This window comes from Acomys minous (assembly GCF_964271855.1).
Source record: "Acomys minous genome assembly, chromosome: 19".
Taxonomy (NCBI): Eukaryota; Metazoa; Chordata; class Mammalia; order Rodentia; family Muridae; genus Acomys; species Acomys minous.
Window position 1 is genome coordinate 15,405,622 of NC_140499.1, and position 20,780 is coordinate 15,426,401.

At 45.6% G+C, this 20,780-nt stretch overlaps 1 protein-coding gene across 1 annotated transcript in view; it reads right to left on the reverse strand.

Moving 5' to 3' along the window:
* Positions 1-739: 739 nt before the first annotated feature.
* MCCC1 (methylcrotonyl-CoA carboxylase subunit 1) overlaps positions 740-20,780 on the reverse strand; it is a 39,377-nt gene continuing 19,336 nt past the window's right edge. Inside the window, exons 10-19 of the mRNA XM_084769332.1 lie at positions 20,017-20,144; positions 17,534-17,717; positions 16,771-16,880; positions 15,165-15,381; positions 13,626-13,712; positions 10,275-10,324; positions 5,531-5,668; positions 4,264-4,371; positions 1,831-1,902; positions 740-1,064 (exon numbers count right to left, since the gene is read on the reverse strand). Coding sequence (XP_084625458.1) covers positions 939-1,064; positions 1,831-1,902; positions 4,264-4,371; positions 5,531-5,668; positions 10,275-10,324; positions 13,626-13,712; positions 15,165-15,381; positions 16,771-16,880; positions 17,534-17,717; positions 20,017-20,144 — 1,220 coding nt within the window. The 3' untranslated portion in view covers positions 740-938. The remainder of the gene's footprint in view (positions 1,065-1,830; positions 1,903-4,263; positions 4,372-5,530; positions 5,669-10,274; positions 10,325-13,625; positions 13,713-15,164; positions 15,382-16,770; positions 16,881-17,533; positions 17,718-20,016; positions 20,145-20,780) is intronic.

Sequence of the window (20,780 nt, forward strand, 5' to 3'; positions counted from 1 at the left end):
AAGATTGGCCTGGATGAGGTGGGCTCTCCAGTGGAGAAAGCGCAGCACCCTGGATGCCTGGAGTGTTTATTACACAGACTAGAACAAGGCAGGACTACTGCACACCGCTCAACAAGGAGGCAGGGGTCGCGGTAAACAGCTGAGCCAAGGCCACAGGGTCAGCGAATCTCCACAGGAGCCGTCTCTGCAGGAGAGCAGGTTGGAAACATCCCTGGCTGGGGTGAAAAGCCTACATATTTTTGTATACCACATCACTATCTACACATGAAACAGAGGAAAGCTTTGCCCAAAAAAAATCCTCTGAGGTTCATTTCCCCTGCAGGGGGGTGGGGTTGGGGTGGGGTAGGGCTTGACATTTTCCTTGGGTCTAGGTCTAAAGTCCTTGATATGGCTGGGCCCACATCTACAGCACACACTCAGTTAACCCCACTCACTCGGGGATCCTGGGCTCCCCACACGTACAATAAAGGCAGAAGTGTCTAGGGGTGAAACTTTCCAAACACAAGGGCTGAAAACAAATAGCACTCATGTCCCAAGCTACTCCGTGAAGTTCCTCTTGGATGCGTTTAGCCCGGTGACACCTGCCTCTGAAGCATGATCCGTATTTCCATCAGGGGCGACTGGAAAGCCATCCACTCCTTCAACTTTCCTCTTAGCTTCTCCTTTGATCCAGCTGCCCCCCACCTTATTCCTGGAAGAGTACAACACACAGGATCCAAAGAAGACATTAGTTTCCAACTTAAAAAAAAAAGAGCTCAGCTTTATTTCTATGAAATCTTGTGAGATAATTTGTAAGTATAAAGGCTTTTCAGTACAATCACATCATCATTTACTTAATAAAGCTCCTCTTTCTGAGACCTAGAGGGGCAAGAGGCACTTGCTGTTCACAGACAGGTAAGATGCTGCGCAGTCGGCCATTGCTGCACGGATGCAGTTCATTATGATTTGCACTTGTCAGCGTCCTCCTCTTCAAACTCCACCAACGGCGCATGTCTGTTGGCCTGGGCGCCTTCTTTGAAGAACACCTTTTTAATCCTGCCGTTCTTGGGAGCTTTTATGGTATGCTGCAGGGACAGAGACAACAATGGCAGTCCTGCCAGTGAGGGCGAGGCACACACCAAGCCAGGAGAGGCAGACGCACATGAAAAACAGCTAACACCTCCGACGCTTTGTAGTTTTTCTGTAGTCCATTTGTTTACACACATCTCCATCCACCGAGAAAATGGGAACACTTTTACAGTTGAGAAGAGTCACTACTGAGCAGTAACACATTAAAGGACATGACTGGGGAGCTCTGGTCTAACGAGTAGTTGCAACCTGGTTTTACATCAGCCTCTCATGTGGAATGCTTACAGGAAGTACTAGGACTCGGGGTGCAGCTCAGTGCATCTACTTAGTTGCACAAGACCCTGGGATCAATCCCAGAATTATACCACAGTCCTGACCCCAGAGCTTTACTGGGGACGCTCCCTTCAACTGGTCTGTGAAAGCAGGTCTACAAAGCTTCCAGAGTGAAATGGATGGAGTGTTTGCCTGGGGCTAGGAGCCACTGGCCTACAGTCTGCTGCTTGTCATCCTGAATTCAGCTTCAGGAAACAGCGGCAGGGGGTGTTGGGCCGGCATACTGCTGCTGCTGATTTCACTCTGCTCAGAATGACAGAATGAATATGTATTTACCAAAAGGATGGCTGCTTAACTTCTTTCAACTAAAACCTAGCCGCTTCATGACCTTTAGTATTTAAAGTGTCACTTAACCCATCAACACCATAGACTACAGCTAGGCCGGGCCGTTCCCAAGGCGACTCGGCACCTGACCTGGACTTCACGTACCTCCATTTTCATGGCGATCATGACCATCAGAGAGTCTCCAGCTTTCACTCTGTCTCCAGCTTTCACGAACACCTACAGATCGAGGGATGCGTTAAAACGTGGTCCTTCTCGCTCTCCAGAGCTGGTACATGAACAAGGAGAACAGAAGCGCACGCCTACATGTCCGTGCTATTGGCCAAGGACAGGCAGATGTACCAGGTAACTGGAAGCTGCTAGGTCCACCCAGAATTGCTGCCACCGTTGGGTGTGTGTATTCTTAGCTTGATTCAGATGAATGGATTTACGTAACTTGGTTTTTTTTTCAATGAGTGTGTAATTAGGACAGACATGGACATCTGGGACATATAAATGACACAGAAGGACAGATACCTGTAAATGTCTCATACAGGGTGGAGGATGAAGGTCCTGACTAGTTTTCTAGTTAGGAGTTGCTTACGACAGCCTTTCAAATCTGTAGCGCCTGTGTTATAAGTGTGTAAATAGTTCTCACGTGAGAACTGAACACCGCCACCAAAAGAACACTCCTCTCTTCAGTTCTACAAGTCCTAATGAGCCGATACAGGCCACATGTCTTTTGGCCTGTTGCGAAACAGTCCATAATGACATCATCGGGAGAATTGGATCTTAGTCATGAGCAACAAGCATCTTTAGATGCTCCAAAGACCCCCCGATCCTCAATGATGCTTCTTCAGTACAGCCTCCTGAGGCCGGTGTGTGCCCGCCCTTAGATGTAAGATGTATGTTCTGTGCCCGCAGCCCTTGCCTTGGGAGGCTGCTGTGAACTGAGTGAGAGTGAGCAACCGAAAGGCAGATCTGAGTTGGTCAGCTCACACAGTGGAAAACAGTGGGAGATCAAATGATTATTTTCATCTTCTGTGAGTGTGGGATCAAAGAATATACAGCTGGATTCAATGTGTTTTGTTGTTGTTGTTGTTGTTGTTGTTGTTGTTGCAGTGCTAGTGCATGAACCAAGGCCTTCACTCTATGTGAGGCAGGTTTCCTATTGCAGAGCCACATCGCTAGTCATGACGGAACTGTTATGACTTACTGTACTGGGGAGACCAGATAGCTAGCTCCCCAGAAGTTAGATCAGCTCACTCTCCCATATGAATGTCTGCATCCTGCTGCAGTTCATGTTGAAAGATTAAAGCCAAGGTGACAGTGTGGAGCTAAGGTTTCTCGGAGGTGACTAGGTCACCAGGGATCTGCTCCGTCAAACAGAAAGACCAAGAGAGGTCTTGTGCCCTTTGGTCACGTGGGAAGAGACGGCCTGCCCGCTGTGAGACCAAGAAGGCGACTTCTCAACAGCCATATACTCTGTCAGGAGATGTCCAGAACCATGAAGAATAAACTTATGTAGTTTCAAGTCCATGTGGGACTAAGAGAAGAAGGCTGTCACCTGATTGTGCCCTTAGACGACATCAGAGCATGTGGCTGGCTGGCTGTGGAGGTATGTGCATGTAATGTTAGCCCTTGGAGGGCAGGCCAAAACAAGTGTTCTAAGTCTGAGGTCAGCCTGGGCTACATACTGAAACTCTGTCTCAAACCCACAAAAACAAACAACTTCCTCTCCTACCCCCACCCACCCTGAGCCATATGGGTCTCCCCAGTATCAGCCTTCTAAACTAATTTTAATGCGTATGTCATTATGTCACTATTTCATGACAAAATTGTTTGTCATCAAATTTCACATTAAAATGCTGAATTTTTACATGATGGTTGGTGAGTGTTCTATGGTCATTCTTAAAAATACATCCTGACTGGGTGTGGTGGCATGCACCTGAAAAGCCGAGGGAGGGATTCAAGACCAGCCTCAAACTCAGGTGACCCTCCTGGGCTCAGTGTGCCAAGTTGCCGAGATCACAGGCTCAAGGCACCGGGCAGGACACACTGTATTGTGATGTAAACTCTTCCCTTCAGACTAGCAGTCTCAGGGCTGCAGAGGTGGCTCAGGGGTAAGAGCACTGGCCGCTCTTCTAGAGGACTCAGTTTGCTTCCCCGCATCCTTGTGGAAGCTCAGCATCTCTAACTCCAGTCTCAGGGGGTTCTGGCCTCTGTGGGCACTGTACACATGGCACGGAGACATCCATGAAGGCAAAACACCCCACACACATCAAAAGCAAAACAATTCCCTCAGAAGTTTTCGGGTGGAGTTCAGATGTGGAGTTTGTATGTATGTCTGAGGCTCTGGGTTTGAATTCAGATGTGCACGCACGCACATCTCAAATCCAGTAATCTTTATCAAAAATAGGTAAGTAGTTATTTACATTGACAATTGAGCCACTATACTATAATCTTACTGTTTTCTTGGAGTGCTTTCCAACGAATAAAAGATAGGAGGGGGAAGGAATATACAAAGAAAGGATGCACCAGACTCCACAAAGACGTCCCCGAGCCACTGCTGGCGTCATTTCACAGTTGTCCCCTGATTACCTTTTCAATGGTTCCGGTCATAGGTGCAATGGCACCTCCCTGAGTTCCTTCCGGACCCACCGGAGCCAAGTACTTCGGTACAGGAATGCTGATTTCAATGCTGCCTTCCTACACCAAACAGTGAACACAGAGTCAAGATCTCGTCTGCTTCACTGCTCCACCCGAGGCACTGGTAGTTTTCAAGTTATCACTAACTATCCGCTGTCATCGATGACAGGTTACCAAGCCTTTCTCAGCCTCATCTCCCATGACATGGAGGTAGAAGTATAGATGCCTCACCAGGGATGAAGAAGCAAAGGACAGGACTGTGGGTGACTTAGTGGTCCCTTTCTGGATAGATTTTTAGCAGCATGGAGAATACAATCTACAGTGAGAACTTTACACTTACATACACACTATGCCATTGACTGTCACGATTTGATAAGGTTGGTATGCTTACAAGTCAAGGTTATAGATGGCAGACCCAAAGCCTGGGGACTCTAACTGTACAAGGTCACACAGCTGCTGAGTGGCCGGGCTAGGATTTGGTCCAGGACAACCTTACCTTTCAGAGCTCTCTGCCCTGCCTCCCAGCCTGGCACTCATACAGTGTTGGTGGCTACAGAAAGGAGCAGCCCACTTCAGTCACTAAAGCCATTTCACCAGCAACACCATGGCCTTCACAGGGTCCCATCTTTCTGATGGACAGTCTACCCTCCTTTGACTGAGGACTCACTGGTCATCAGGTTTTAAATCTAAGCAAAGCCACGCGTGTGGCCCATTCACTTTCCTGTTGCCAGGAGTCCCCAGTCCGGACTGCTTTCCCAGTGGTCACCTCCTCCCCTAGCCCCAGGGTTCCAAGCCTGGGTAAAGTATGAGAGGACACTAGCACTGAGAGCAAAGCCTCTGACACAGACAGTGTAAGCTTCATTTCTGCATGCAGAGAAGAAAACTGTCATGTCTAACACTGAGAGTCAGTGGGAACAAAACAGATAAACAGAACTAGAGAAGGTAGGTATGTGGCAAATATATATATATGGCAAGGGAAACAGGGAGGCGTGACGTCAGTGGCGGCAGGAGGTGAGGCGGTGGGGCTTTTCAGTGAAATGCTTCTGGTCAGGCAATTCCATCCCAACCCCAAGAGCGATATCATCAAACCCAGACATGGCAGCCTACACCCAATCCTAGCACTCGGGAAACTAAGGCAGGGGCATGGCCATGAGTTCTAGCCCAGCTTGGGCTATAGACTGAGACCTCATTGAAACAAGGCGAGAATGGGAGACATCACCGTGGAAAACAGGTAGATAGTGTTGTCCAGGATGACGAACTTGGACTTCCTGGTTACTCCATCAACAGAGGACTTCAGGTAGGTACAGCCTCCCTCGCTGGAAAGATCGCCAAGGACTCGGAAGGTTTGATTTTCAATCTATGGAGGGGGTTGTGGCAGGGGATGGGGGGGGAGAAAGTCTTTAAAATGAATGTAGAGTTAATAAAATCAGAACATCTTTATCATTAGCACTTTAAAAGTGATGTTTTTTAAGGAACCAGTCAGAACTCCCCCTCCCCAAAGGTTCCTAATCAGAACAATTTAGATACAAATGACAGTAAGATAATTAAAAGAAAAAACTCTAATATGTTATCCATATCAGTATAATGCCACAGATGAAAGGTCACTTGAGAATGGGAAGAGTAGCAGTAAAAACTGTCAAATAAATGTACAAATCAAAGGGCTGGAGAGATGGCTCAGCAGCGATGGGCGTCTGGCAGGACCTGAGTTTGGGTTCCTGTACCCGTGACTAATAATAGCTCCTAATCGCCGTCAGCTCTGGCTCCAGGGAATCTGATGGCCCCTTCCATCCTCTTCACACAATGCCCTTCAGTGGTACATACCTACCCTTTACACACACATACATTCAACACAAATAAATAAATAAACAGAAACCAAACAAATGTATTCAGTTCAGCCGGCTATATTGCATGCTGGTACTCGTTTCTGAGTTCTTAAGCTAAATGCAGCTTTCCTGTGCCAGGGTCAGCTATGACGCAGAGCAAAGCTAGGACACCAGAGCTGGAGAGCACGTCTTCCATCTCACCAACACGCAGGTCTGACCCACATCTGTGGTTATGATTTGTAGAGACCGAGGAGCTGGGGACTGATCACACTTGTCCTGCTCTCAGAGGCTGGGCCAGAGGACAACATAAGTCTCAAGGGAGTTGGAAAAAGGACATGGTTTACTGTTTTAAAGAGTGTTTTCTAGAGCTGGGCATGGTGGCACATGCCTTTAATCCCAGCACTAGGAGGCAGAGGCAGGCAGAGTGCTGTGAGTTCGAGGCCAGCCTGGTCTACAAAGTGAGTCCAGGACAGCCAGGGCTACACAGAAAAACCCTGTCTTGAAACACTACAGAAAAAAAAAAGTATTTTCTCCAGTATACATACAAGAGAAACTTTCCCTCACACACAGAAAATCTATTTAAATCTTTGTTTTTCTTTTCAATTCCCAACATACTATTTTAAAAGTCTGTGTCTGTTCTTTGTAAACATGCTGTTTGGGCTAAATTTAAATAGGTTACATGGCAGTATTTGTATATTGATTTTCATCTCCCCAAAGTTAAGCATGACATTTACTCTACCTTGTAAGATACCAAAACAACTATTTGAATATCTGTGAAATCTTAGGGTATAAAAGTTTTGTCTAGCCAGGTGGTGGTAGTTCATGCCTTTAATCCCAACACTTGGGAGGCAGAGGCTGTGAATTCAACAACGCCAGCCTGGTCTACAGGGCAAGTTTCAGGACAGACAGGGCTACACAGAACAACCATGTCTTGAAAAACAAAAGTTTTGTCTAAAAATTCCCAAAAGCACATTTGCTGTCATGAGCCAACCAGGACAAATTGCTAATTTACTAGTCAGCGCAGAACAAGGAAGGGTGCCCACACCAGAGGCACCAAGATGAAGCACAGCACACTTATCTAAAGTGGGCAGACTTCCCATGGCTCTTCTGAAGCTGAGAGAAAACCGTTGTGTCTGAAAGCACTGGATATTGCTGATAATCCATTCTGTAAAATTTGAAATCTTTCGGTTCATATTAAAAATGATATGTTTACTGAACTTGTAACTGAATCACATTTCAACACCTTTTTAAAGAGCCAGGCAAGCTGGCCCAGTGAATGGTGCCTGCCACCAAGCCTTGGGACCTGAGTTTCATGTTTGATTCCCAGGACCCATATGGTAGAAACAGAACCAAGTCCCATGACTGGTGCTCTGACGTCCACTTGGGCTTTATGACACATGCATGCCCCCCTCCCCCAAATGAATACATAATAAGAGCCCTCTTAGTATTCCTCTTGCCAACAGACTTCTTTCAATTAAGGATTTGGCATACGCTAAGACAATGACTTAATTCCTTGGGTTTTCCAACAGCCATTTAGAAAGACTATAAAACCAAACTGTTTTTTACATAGGACTGAGATGCTGTATGGCTCTTTAAACATATTCCCCCTGATGAGTATGGAGCAGAAGTCTCTAGAAGCCACTGGCCCTCTGAGAATGTTGCCCTTAACAATGACTACTACAATGGGTATTTGTGTAAGCTTGGATTTTTGTTTTCTCTAGTGTTCCCACAACTCAACAGAAACAAGTAGCTGGATTAAAATATAGATAGGCAAATGTAACAGAGAGAAAAATCCCCCAAGAAGACACACCAAAAGAAAAGAAAAAGCCATCACCCTTAAGTCAACAGTAATAAATTTCATAAATCAAAGCATCAACGCCTTACCACTTTGTACCCATTTAAGACGTCTGTTATTAAATAACAAGAAAGAGGGGAAAGAGGGGAGGGGCATCACAAGTACCACAGCCAGGGTGCAACAAAGTCCTGTGCACTCATGGTGAGAATGCAAAATGCTGCAGCTGCTACAGGAAACTATGGTAGTTCCTCCAACATGAAAAACAGAATTATTGCACGATGCAGCAATTCTACTTTTAGATATACACACAAAAAGTCAAAAGCACTTTAGAAGAACTGTCTGCACACAGCCATGGCTAGAGCATTTCTACAATAGGCAACAGTTAGAAATGACCCCTTTGCATCCGGAGATGGAGGGATAAGGAAAGGCAGCTGATGCAAATCATCTCCCTCCAAAAGGAAGATGCGACACCTGAAGACATTGCACTAAGTGAAACCTGCCCGGCACAAAGGACAAATATTCAATTACCCCATTTATATCAGGTCCCTACAGCAGCGAGCTCACCGAGTAAGGGAACAGAACAGTGGTTCTCAGGAACAGAGAGGGCGAGACTCTAGCTCAGCGGCTCTCTCTCAGCCTGCCTAACACTGAGACCCTTTAATACTGTTCCTTCTGTTGTGGAGATTCCCCCCAGCCATAGAATTATATTTTTACTACATTTTTTTTCTTTCTGTTTTTCAAGACAGTGTTTCTTTGTGTAGCCTTGGCTGTCCTGGACTCACTTTGTAGAGCACGCTGGCCTGGAACTCACAGTGATCCACTTGCCTCTGCCTCCCTGAGTGCTAGGAGGAAATAAATGTGTGCGCCACCATGTTTGGTTGCTACTTCTTAACAGTATTTTTGCTACTGTTACAAATCGTAATGTAAGTATCTGTGTTTTCAGGTGGTCTTAGGAGTCCTCTGATTTCCCTGGCCTAGAACCACTACTGTAGCTGCTTAACAGGTGACAGAATTTTAGTTTCAAGAGATGACAAAAATACCTTATGTTCTCACACTAACTACATTCTACATATTTGTGTGTAGGCCAGTGGATCCCTGCTACCCTAAACCTTTGGCAGAGGTGCTCCTTTTTGCAAGGCTAATGGCTGACGTAGAAACTTACGTGTGGCCAGTGTGCTGAGAACAAGGGAGTACTGACTGATCACACACAGATGGGCATCTATAGCCCCTCTGCAGAGCCCAGCACCATGGAAGAGGAGTGGAAATGATAATAATAATAATAATAATAATAATAATAATAATAATAATAATAGTGACGATGATGATGATGATGATGATGATAATAATACCCAAAAAAACAAAAGCCAGAGAATGAGGAGATGAACTATAAAACACTGAACACCCAGACAAAGAAGTCTGTAACCATGGACACACAGGAACTATATGTACCTACACAAGGCCTGCTGGAGACTGGGCTCTGCAATATTCTATTATGGATGCAGCGGGGCCCATAAGGCCTCCTGCCTGAAGGGGGTGGGTGGAGGAGTAGGGAGGAGGGAAAGGGGGAAGGCAAGGAGGAGGAGGGGCCTTGGAAGCCAATGGTTGCTGGAGAAGGGACATTATTTTTTTAAGTGGTGTAACCAGCAGTGAGTTGCCAATGCTCCAGCAAATAGCTCCCTACCCATGGGTACAGAAGCAACCCTAACTAGCTCCGTGGACAAAAACAAAGTCATGAGAGTTGGAGAGGACTAGTTGGGGGGAAAAAGTGTGGGCTGGGGGGCAGGGTAAGGATAAGAGGGCAACGGAAGAGAGAATGTGTTCACAATACATTGTATTTATAACGAGAAAAATAGAGAAAAAAGTAAAGTATCTGTTCTTATTTTTAAACAGCTCTGTTGAACAGTGCTGGTGCTGGTGACACAACAATGTGAATGTAATTGTGCCACTAAGCTATATACCTAATTTTCCAAATTTTCTACTAGCTCTTTGCACTTCTGACCTCTCTATAACTTTTATAGGGTTCCTAAGCCTGAAATTTCAAGGGCTGCTCTTTTGGTGAGTGTGCGCACATACCAGAGAGGCTTATTGCCTGTTTAATTCAAGGCTACTCTTTTAGCTAAGTTTTTATGCTTTAAAATAATCACAGCCAAACTGAGTAAACAAGTCAGAAACAATATAGGGGCGATTCCCTCAAACTGTTCTGAAATAAAAAAGCACATGGCTTTCTCATTACAGTTACAATAGGCAAAGGCTCAAGGGAAACCTAAGAAGGAAAATTGACCCTACACAGTGTGAGGGAGACAGGCTTTGGCTCTGAGCTACAGACCAGAACCAACAAGGCTTACCTGCATGTCATATGACCCGTCACGGTTGTACGTCACAGCTATGACCACATCTTTATGGACAAAGAAAAAATTGAAGAAGAAAAAAGAGAGAGAGAGAGAGAGAGAGAGAGAAAACATTATGTAAGGAGATGGCAAAGTTGTGCCTCTCAACTTGAAGTTAGTCAGCTATTCAAAGAAAAGGCAGCATCTTAACTCCCAGGGATACAATGCTTTTCTTGGCAAAGTCCCTGACTAGGTTCAGTAGCTAGATTGGCAAAGCTTTCTGTTTTGAAGACGGACTTTTAATATTTCACATCTTTTCACCGGCACACAAAAGCTACAGTTGATAGTGCAGAAAATACAATCAAACAGCAAAGAGAAAGTCTGACTTGAGACCCAGGTCTGGCATCCGGTTACGTCGGTGGTCTTGGCTAACTCATCCTTCCCGTGTGCCTCCGCTGGCCAGCCATTACATGGGTGTGGGAATGTGCTAACTAAGTAAATGTGAACACGCCTAAAACTGTAATAGATCATAAGAATAGAAGAAATTATTCCTGCTGCACACGAATATGGAATTGGGTGAAGACTATTCTCCAAGTTGAAAATCAGATGTTTTGTATAGATGTTTCCACGTAGTGTCTCCAAGGCCCTGGGTTCAATCCCCAGCAACAAACATTTTTGTGACTGGAGTAATGCAAGTTAACGCCATTTGAACTCCTAAAGTCTCGGCATCATCTGGGTGCTTCTGACTTGAATGTGTTTAATCTTGAACTTCTCCGGAAGCTGATTAGTTATGTGCTGCATGATGCTGACACCTTGGGATGAACCTTTCAGGCCCAGTATTGTCCCCTCCTGCCTCACAAGCGCCACGCTGGCATGGCTATTCTCCTGCTATCCAGTCTGCAGCCTTTTACCCTGGCCTTATGCTTTCTACATCCAGCGGGCAGCACCCAGCTGCCAAGCCCTTTCCTTCCAAAACCTGTCTTATGAGTCTCTTCCTTCCCTTCCCCATGCTCTGAAGACATCTTCTGCGTCCTCTCTCCTTCCCATTTCAACCCTTGCAGTTCACAGTCAAATTACTTTCCTGGTAATAAGGGCCCACAGCATGTACACACACACACACACACACACACACACACACACACACACACACACACAGGCACAAAAATTGATTTAATTCTTCTCAAAATGTATTAGCATAGCTGTTTTAAAAAGTCTGACACCGGTTGGGTAAAATTCTCCACCATATGTATTATAAATTTGCTTTAAAATTTTTAGCAGAAAATGCCTTCAATTATACCAGATCATATTTTTTCAACTATAAAATAGTGAAAGTGTTTAAGTGACAATAATGCAAACAGAATTATAGCAAAGATTTGATTATAATTTCAGAGTGAAATTGTTATTCCTTCCCCCAGATATTTTTGTTTCCCACCAAAGAATCTTGAACAGCTCGCTACACATTTAATAAGGCATGGACATTTAGTGGTGTAGTGTTATGTAAGCATGCATCAGTTGGAGCACAGTGTGGAACCCGGGCTTGAATTATTTTTGTATGACCTTTGGAAAATTACTAATATCTCAGCTTTGTTCCTGGCTAAGAAGGGTTAGCTGTTCACAGTAAAGGTGGTACTAATAATAGCATGAATTTTATTGGCCTTCTCTGAAAAGTGCAAATGAGATTACCTCTGGAAAATGTTCAACATCGTATCTGAAAACATTCAGTAAATTTGAGCTATTATTATTATTATTGAGGGCCAATAAGGGTTCTCTGAAACAAAGCTACCAGTAACAAAATAATATAAAATATTCAAATTATAAAAATAGCACTGGAACATTTGGTCATTTTCATTAAAAAAAAAAAAACTCATAAATGCCATGGGCTTCCAGCCTGGGATGCTCTCCTCGTCTCTGCTCTTGAGCAGTTTTCAAAGACTCCCTGAATATTTGCAGTGAGTTGTACTCAGAATCAATTACCTTTGTGGAATAGACCTTTAAAAAATGTATAGTGCACACTAGTCATGTTGGTTTATTTGTTTTTAAATTGAAACTTCTTAATTCAGTATAATTCAAAATAGTACTCAGTGGCTCAATGAAGACCCATGCCAAACAGCACGGTTGGTTCATCAGAATGACTGCAGAAGGTGTGGCTTTTCTGTGTAGGCTGCAAAGGCCACTGCAGTTTCCCTGACTCTGATACATGCACTCAGCAGAGTTAGCAGAGCTGCTAACAAGACATTCTCAGACTCTGGAGGTTGCTTTGCAGGATGATAGCAATAAATGCTCCAGCCCAAGATGCAGGGGGTGACCACTATGCTTTGGAGTGGAGGTGGGATCTGCAAACTTCCTAGGAGACCACCCAGTGTAAATCTAGTAATGTCCTCTAGTAATGATGACGTAACAGTCACAGTGCAATCAGCTTGCGAAGGACGTATTTGCTACGTGGAATCTATGGTCTCTAGAGACAAGGAGCTCCTGCTCTCCCCAGAGAAGGGGGTGACAGAGCTGCTGGCAGGAAGCTACCATAGCTCAAGGATATGTCACACCGTCGTCCCCAGAACACTTAGCCTACACTGGCTTCTCATGCAGACTGTCCTCTGTCAGAAGGAACAGTCACTAGCTCCCATGGCACTCTGACCCTCTGTATCCTGCCTGGTCAGGACTCCTTAGCCATCTTCTGGCTTAGGTGTCAGTGTCTTCTAACTTTACGTTGAAGCTTCTCAAACTGGTACAGTTGAAAACCAAAGCCAAAACCAGAACCACCCAGCTGGAAGTGTTAGAGCAAGCATGGAGCCAGTATCAAAAGGCTTGGGGATCCAGAATGCTCTGTGCTGAGTGGCCTTCAGGGGGTCACCCTCTTTCTGTGCTTCAGCATCTGCACATGAGCAGTGACTCCCTTGTTCCCCTTAGTAAGTTGTTGTGAAGATAGACACTCACGTGACGAACACTAAATGGCAGCTCTTCCGTGACCCATTCCACCCGGATCTCAAAGCCTGACTGAACAGTGGCCGACCCTCTGCCTGACAGTTCTGAACACCATTTTCTTACCTAAAAGCAATAGTCTCTGAGCCGGAAAGCGGCAAGCAATAAAAAGTACAAACAACCGAGGAGAGACCTTGCCGAAAACTATACCCTGGCCACTCGCTAATTCTTTGCCATATTTCCTTTGTTGTTTGCAAGCTACATCTTATGGCCTATTTTCAGAAGTAGGGAGAAAATGTGGCCCATTAACCCCATGACCCTGAGCCCATCAACTCCACCTTGGCCATTTGAAAACTCATAGCTGCCTGGGCATGGCCAGGCTGGAAGTGTTTCGGTTTAGTGTGTATATTCCTACACTCCATACGTCTCTCGTAATGAACCGTCACTCACCTTTTTCCCCGCTCCTCAGAGTCATGTTTCTAGTATAGGAGATATTTAGTCTCCTCCCGCTGCTGAATGAAAATGGAGAGAATTGATCTAGAAAAAATTTAGAACACAACAACAAAATTACAAGTATCAAGCCCTCCAGAAATGTATATGCTACAAACGTGAGCATAAACCACGGTCCTCAGTGTGTGTCCCCTGCAATTGCTGCTTTAGCTTTAAGGTGGATACTCTTGCTTATATCTGGAAGCTTCTCTGGAAGAATCTGAGTATCTGTAAGTCAGCTCTTGTCCTCTGGTGGCACAGAGGTCCCCATGAGCCCCAGGCTCTACCGTCCACTGCGTCTCTGTGTCACTGGCCTAGCTCTATGTGCTGAGGTGCACACACTCTGCCGGATCCGGCCCGCAGGCTGTGGTATAACTAAACTGAAGCCATCTAGCATGCAGCCTATAACTGTGGTACTTATATATTTACAGAGTAAAGGAACAAAGTGAGAAGAGAGCAGACAAACATACAGACACAGTTGCATCCTTTAAGCTTCAGTAGAATGATCTTGAACAAATCTCAAAGTCAAAGATGCTGACAGCAGAATCCCACAGGAGGCTAAAGAGACAGCATAGTAGACAACAGCCGTAGCCGCTGTTCCAAAGGGCCAGGTTCAATTCCCAGGTAGATGGAGGCTTACAACCATCCATAGGTCCAGTCCCAGGGTATCTGATGCCCTCTTCTGGCCTCCAAGGGCACTGCATGCATATGAAGCACAGACCCAGATGCAGGCAGAACACCCATACACATAAAATAAAACCAAAACAAAAAACATAATAATTCTAGTAATAAAATATAAATAGATATAAAAATTATTTTTATTCCAATGTTCAGCATTATCCTGAGTAAATACTGTGGGGCAAGTTTGAAAGATCTTGTATTAGTTAGATGGTGAGAGCTTTCAATGTAGGGCTGACTGAAGCTGTAAGCCATCCTATGATGTAAAGGAGGTTGGGCAACCATCCAGAGCATGCTAGAGGAACAGCATACACGTGACAACCACAGCAGGTCCCTCCACAGTGCACCCTCTGACATCCCTGCAGGGTCTAAACCTCTGCAGACAGAAATTTAATCACAGGACAGAAAAGGAGAGGGAGATTCTGGGAGGCCAAGGGCACTGCTGTCGGCGCAGTGGGAACAGTGAAGCCAGCCCAGAGGAGTGGTGGACGCACAAAGCTAGGACAGCATACAGAAGGAACAGCATTTGCTTAGGAAGAGACACCTCTCTATGTTAGGGCATTAGTCGAGCTACATTGAATGAGTTCAACAGTGCCTGCGTGCACACTTATGATATTTGCGCTTATAAAAGTGTGCGCTTGTGATATACGCATGTGTGCTTAAGCACTTATGATATATGAAGAGTCCTCATCCACACAAAACCATCTGCAGAAGATAGGATCGGCCACTAGGAGCGCTAAGGCAAGAACAACACACAGAAAGAGAAGTACGGTTCTTGCTGGTTCGGACAGCCCAGCAAGGGAAGTGAGGAGCACTCTGTACCTTGTGTGTGCAGTCTGAAAGCGCTGGTCACGTCTCTCTCTTTGAGGATGAGCCCCAGAGCTGCCTGGCACACACACTCGTTGTCTATGACGCTGTCAGTGGGCAGCAGTGCCTTGTGGTGTTGAGGGATGAAGTCAGTGTGCACATTCCCAGCTTCAAACTCCGGGTGGCCAGCGAGCCGGAGCAGGAAGTCCACGTTGGTGCGCAGGCCGACAACCTAGGAAAGGAAGCAAACCCAGGGTCCTGCGGATACGGGAAAGCGACTGCTTGATGACCGAGTAAGGTGTCACGTGCCAGAAGGTCACACTCCCTGTCACTGGACTTATCACCGCATATCTGAACTTCAAAATGAAGCTTAACAAGAGAAACCGGATGTAGGAGGTGCTACAGCAGCGGGGTTTAATTGGCTCACGTTAGGAAAATGATGGATGTTTAAAAAAAAAAAAAAGACATGGCCAAGAAGAGACTTGGTACCCTATGAGCATGTACAAGGGGGAGGAGGTCCCCCCAGTCACAGACATAGGGGAGGGGAGTAAGGGGAAAATGGGAGGGAGGGAGGAATGGGAGGATACAAGGGAGGGGATAACCATTGAGATGTAATAAGAATAAATTAATAAAATAAAATTTAAAAATTAAAAAAAAAAAAGACATGAAGTCTATTTGCCGGAAACCAATGATTGTTTGTTAGAACATTGCACAAAATAAGATGACTGCCAAAGCAGGCAGGACTCTGCTACTGGAGAGGGCGCGAGAGTAAAGCGCCTGAAGGAACTGCCTTCCAACTCTAAACTCCAGTTGATTCATGGATATAAAAATTAAAAAGGGAATAACACTATCCCTAATTCACCTCCCCTTTTTAAAAAAAAGGTTAAAGATAAAGGTAACTGTGGCTTGGGCTCATGCATTCATTCTCACTTGTCCATTCATTATTTCATTTACTGAGCAGTTTTAGGCGGCAGGCTCCGACACAGGCTCTGGGGACAGTGAGAGACAGAACAGATACAGCGCCTGCCTTCAACAGGCCCTGAAAGAGACTGAGGCTGGCCAAGGTGACGGAGAGCATCGAAGTATCCTGCTCTAAAGGGAACAAGTGGGCATGGACCCCAGGGAACCTCCCCTAAGGGGGACAAGGGCCCGTCTCTGTGCTGGTGCACTGAACAATGGTGTTGAGAGCCATAGAAATCATAGATTTTACACAGATTAATAGCACAATAATTTAAAGTCCTCTTATAAATCCTTCTGTGAAGTGAAATTAAGGTGGTTGGAACTTTTGCACCAAGAAAATTAATATGATACAGAAAAACAAATTCTGTCAAATGCATGAAAATGAAGATTGTTATATTTTTGTTGTTGTTGTTGTTGAAGAAAACTGATTAGACTCACTCCAAGAGTTGGCTTTATTTATAGAAGACTAGATTTCACTGAAATGCACTGAAATGGTTGTATTTCTGCAGTCCTTTGTTTTCCAACTGAAAGAAAGAAGTGCTCAAAGCCTGCATTTGCTGATGCTTGGGGGACTTGCTCTGTGAAGACCTGTCTCATGTCTGACAAACAGGAATGTAGGCACGAGGGGCTCACAGCAGGCCTCTGGCCTCAGCTCACTCACGTTGTACTGATGGAGGCTGTACCTCAGTTTCGACAGGGCTGACTGGCGATCCGAGGCCCACACGACGAGCTTTGCTATCATGGGGTCGTAATGCACCGAGACCTCATCTCCTGGAGTGAGGAAACAACTGCTTTAACGCCAGGACTCTGCGGGCTGAAGCAGGGCCGCGCAAGACATTCGTCCTGTCACCCATGCTTGCCCCTCACGGACTCCTGCGCGGCAGGTGCACTTGGCACAGCTCATTTTCAAGGAAAACAAGGCTCCGAGGCATTTGAAAACTTGTTCAAGATCTAACAAGGATTGAGAGACCCGGGCTTTACCGAGCGATTCAGGGACACACAGGCTGGCTTTCTCCATCCTGTCTTCTTTCTTTTTCTCTCTTTGGAGGTCAAGGCAAAGTCCTACCCTCTCACAGCAACCTTAGTTACACTCGGAGCTTCCAAGCCTTCGATCCCTTGGGCCCACCAAATCGGAGAGAAACCATTCCTGTGGGGTCCACCCAAGCACACCGTGCACACACACCCCGACCCACCCAGCCCCACAAAGTGACTGAAAACGTAAACTGTAAAACAAGACCACGCACAGTGATAATGCAGTTAAAACCGGGTATGGTGCTGAGAGCCACAGTCCTAGGTCACTGGCAGGTGACAGCAGGAGACTCACTCGAGCCCTGGAGTTTAAGTCCAGCCTGGCCTCATCTTAGAGAAAAGAAACCAGTGAAGAGTTTAGTCGGAGCGATAGCTTTGACCTTGTTTCATGTTACCTTGCCGGACTCCAGTTTCAATCCTCGTAGATGTGTCTGCCTGAGGGGTAGAGAGATGGACCAGTGGTCCGGCCCCTGGCATGAAGTTATTGTCGGGATCTTCCGCATAGATTCTAGCCTCAAAGGCATGGCCCTGCAGAGGGATTTCCTCCTGCCTCAAAGGAATCTTCTCTCCGGCTGCAATCTGGTAACAAAATAGTGCTTGTTGTGAAAAATGCATGCTAACAGCTGCTAACAGACCTATGGGTCGACGGTCTTGCTTATGCCCTGTGGAAGATGGACATCTGGATTCTGTAAAGCAGTGAAATAAAAATGGTGATTGTCCATCCCCTTGAATGTAGGTAAAGTTGACACAGACCAAAAAGCAGGGTCAGCTTGGATAATCTATTAATTATCAGGGGCTATAGAGTTTTAAGTCCAGAAAGACGATCTGACAGCTCATTTCAAAAACTTGGTGTTTACTACCATGAAAGCCAAACTTTCTTACTGGTAAGATACTGTTTTCATTTACAATACAATACTCAGTTCCCCAATCATCTTCATATGCTCACTTCTGTGTTGAAAATTACATTTACACCCACAAAAGGGGGCTGTGACCAGCCTAGCTATACTGTTATTTTTTACCACCAAGTGAGTGACAGTAAGGTCGAAAGGAGAACCAGATATTTGTGTGACCCCCAGATCATAAGCCATGATTGTTTATTGTTACTAAATACTTGTCATTTTGGCTCTTATATGCCAATTCAATATTTCACTCTTCAATTAATATGACTTGGAAAAGGCTAATGAAGAATTTGTGGCCACTTCCTCCTTCTCTTTAACTTTCTCCCCCAAGATGAGGAAGAAGGAGGAGGAGGAGAAGGAGGAGACAAGAAAGAAATCTAGAGACAGGAGGAAAGACTATAGATAATTTAATATGACTATAAACTGAAAGGGAAGGATCAGGAACCATAGAACAAACCCAGAGTAGAAATAAGTAAATTAAGTGTTTGTGGTTTCAACCCACAGTCTCTTATTGGGGCTTGGTCTGATGTATTTTAATGCTAACTAATAAAAGGCCATTGCCTGGGCAGGGCGAATGAGATAGGTGTGGCTAAGGTTCCTGGGCTTGGACAGGGAGAATCTTGGGAGGGAGAAAGACCTGAGGAAGAGAGGAGGAGAAGGAGGTCGTGCCATCATGGGTTAGGTGGAGGAGAAGCACATGGCCGACATGGATGGAGGACTTGGCCCAGATGAAGAGCATGGGAGGTGTCTTGATAGAAATTATTAAGAACTAGACGCCATGGGATTGGGGCAGGTTTGGGACACCTGCTTCACTATGGAAAGTAGTTTACAGGATTAATATTTTCCCTGCCCCAGGTTAACTAAGGCTATTTTAAAATATAATAGGTGTCTGTGTCTTGATTGATTGATAGTGGGTTATATTACAATAATAATAATTATAGGCCTGATAATAAACAACTATTAGCCCCTACTGGTAAATTAACAACAACAGTCTCTGTACCCATACTGACTGGGCTCAGTTCCTCTCTGCACTCACCCTGAGCAGGGAGGGACATTTCTCAAGCGTTTGCAGTCAGGGTGCGGCTACACTAGCACCGTGGAAGTGTCCCCTCGTGTCCTTTTCATTCCTATGTTTCAGAATGAAACTTTTTGATAAACCAACAGAATTCTTATTGCCTTCTTATGCAAAAGAAAAAAAGTGTTGGCCATCCATCCCATGTTCTAGGGCACAAGCTTATTTTTTATTGCACAGACGGTTTTCAAACTGGCTTATCTTTACTGGCATCCCGTCCCCACCCCCACCCCGAGAGTGGCTTCCATCCAAGTCTAAGAGAGGAGACCAGTGCTAACTGCAGCTGCAGGTTAGGAATTCCGTGCCACTCTCATTCTCAGAGAGACACTAAGTATCGGAAAGCCTTGAGGTTTGTTTCCCTGGTGCCCCTGAACTGCCGCCTGTACTGCAGCCTGAGCTCAGCTCTTTGAAGCACAGAACCTCATTTTAAAGAAGTCTTTGAGCAGCCAAGACATGGTGTGGCACCCCTTTAATCCCAGCACCCGGGAGGCAGAGGCAGGCAGCTCGCTGTGAGTTCGAGGCCAGCCTGGTCCACGGCAGCAGTGAGATGAGGACAAGATCAGTGATTCAGCTCACCTGCCTGCAGCCCGGGGCCAAGGGGAAAGCGGCGGTAATTGGCATCTGTGTTCCTAAAGTGCCAGGAATGTGGCAGCCTCAGATGCGTTTGTTGTTGTTCTTCTATTTTTTTATTTTAACCTTCCATTTTCCTGTCCTCAGCACAACCCAGAAGTGAGTCACACCAGAAGCAGCATAAAAGGCGTCCGGGATGTAATGGACTCTCAACCCTGATCTTGTTTCTGGTAATGCTGGGGGCTGACTCTGGGTACCACTCAGGCGGGCAAGCTCTCTAACACTGAGCTCCATCCGCAGCCCACGACTGCTGTTTTCTAGGAAGGCGTCCTCTCACCCTGAACTGCCACTCCACCAGGTCAGTTCCAGTGACCATCTCAGTGACAGGATGCTCCACTTGTAGCCGGGTGTTCATCTCCATGAAATAAAAATTGTGCTCTGAGTCCATAATGAACTCCACAGTTCCTAGAAGACAAAACAGAGCGGTCACACGTTGGTGGCTTATATAACCAGCGACAAGTCAAGATTTTCTATGATGGGAGCTGGGAAGAGGTCAGAAGCTAGAAAGAGCGGTTCAGGTCCCAGCACCTACATGATGACTAACTGACTTCTGGTGCCCTCTTCTGGCCGCCACAGGAATGGCACATTGGTACACATGCAGGCAAAACCCCCATGCACATAGAAAAATAAAAGTATGATTTAACATTTTTGTTTAAAAATACATTCTATGATGCAGCCCATTGAGTTTTACTGCTGAGGACTTCATATATGGTATATAATTTGCATTTCATGAAGAAATGCCATATTTCTCGCAGCAAATGAGTCTCAGTTTAGAAAAGAGAACTGTATGAAATGTAGCAATGGAAAATATCTTTGGAATCTTGAGCAAATGCTAAACCCAAATTATACAGCAGTGGTATCTGCTGCACTGATTTGTGAACTACTGTCCCAGTCTACCTTCCCCAGAAGCCTCATGCCATGGTGCTGCATCTCCCTGGGACTCTGGACAAAGATATAATTTCCTTCCCCTGATCACTGTGGGCCCCGTAAATTCCTTCTTGAAATCCTTTTGAGGACTTCAGTATTGCTCCCCACCCCAAC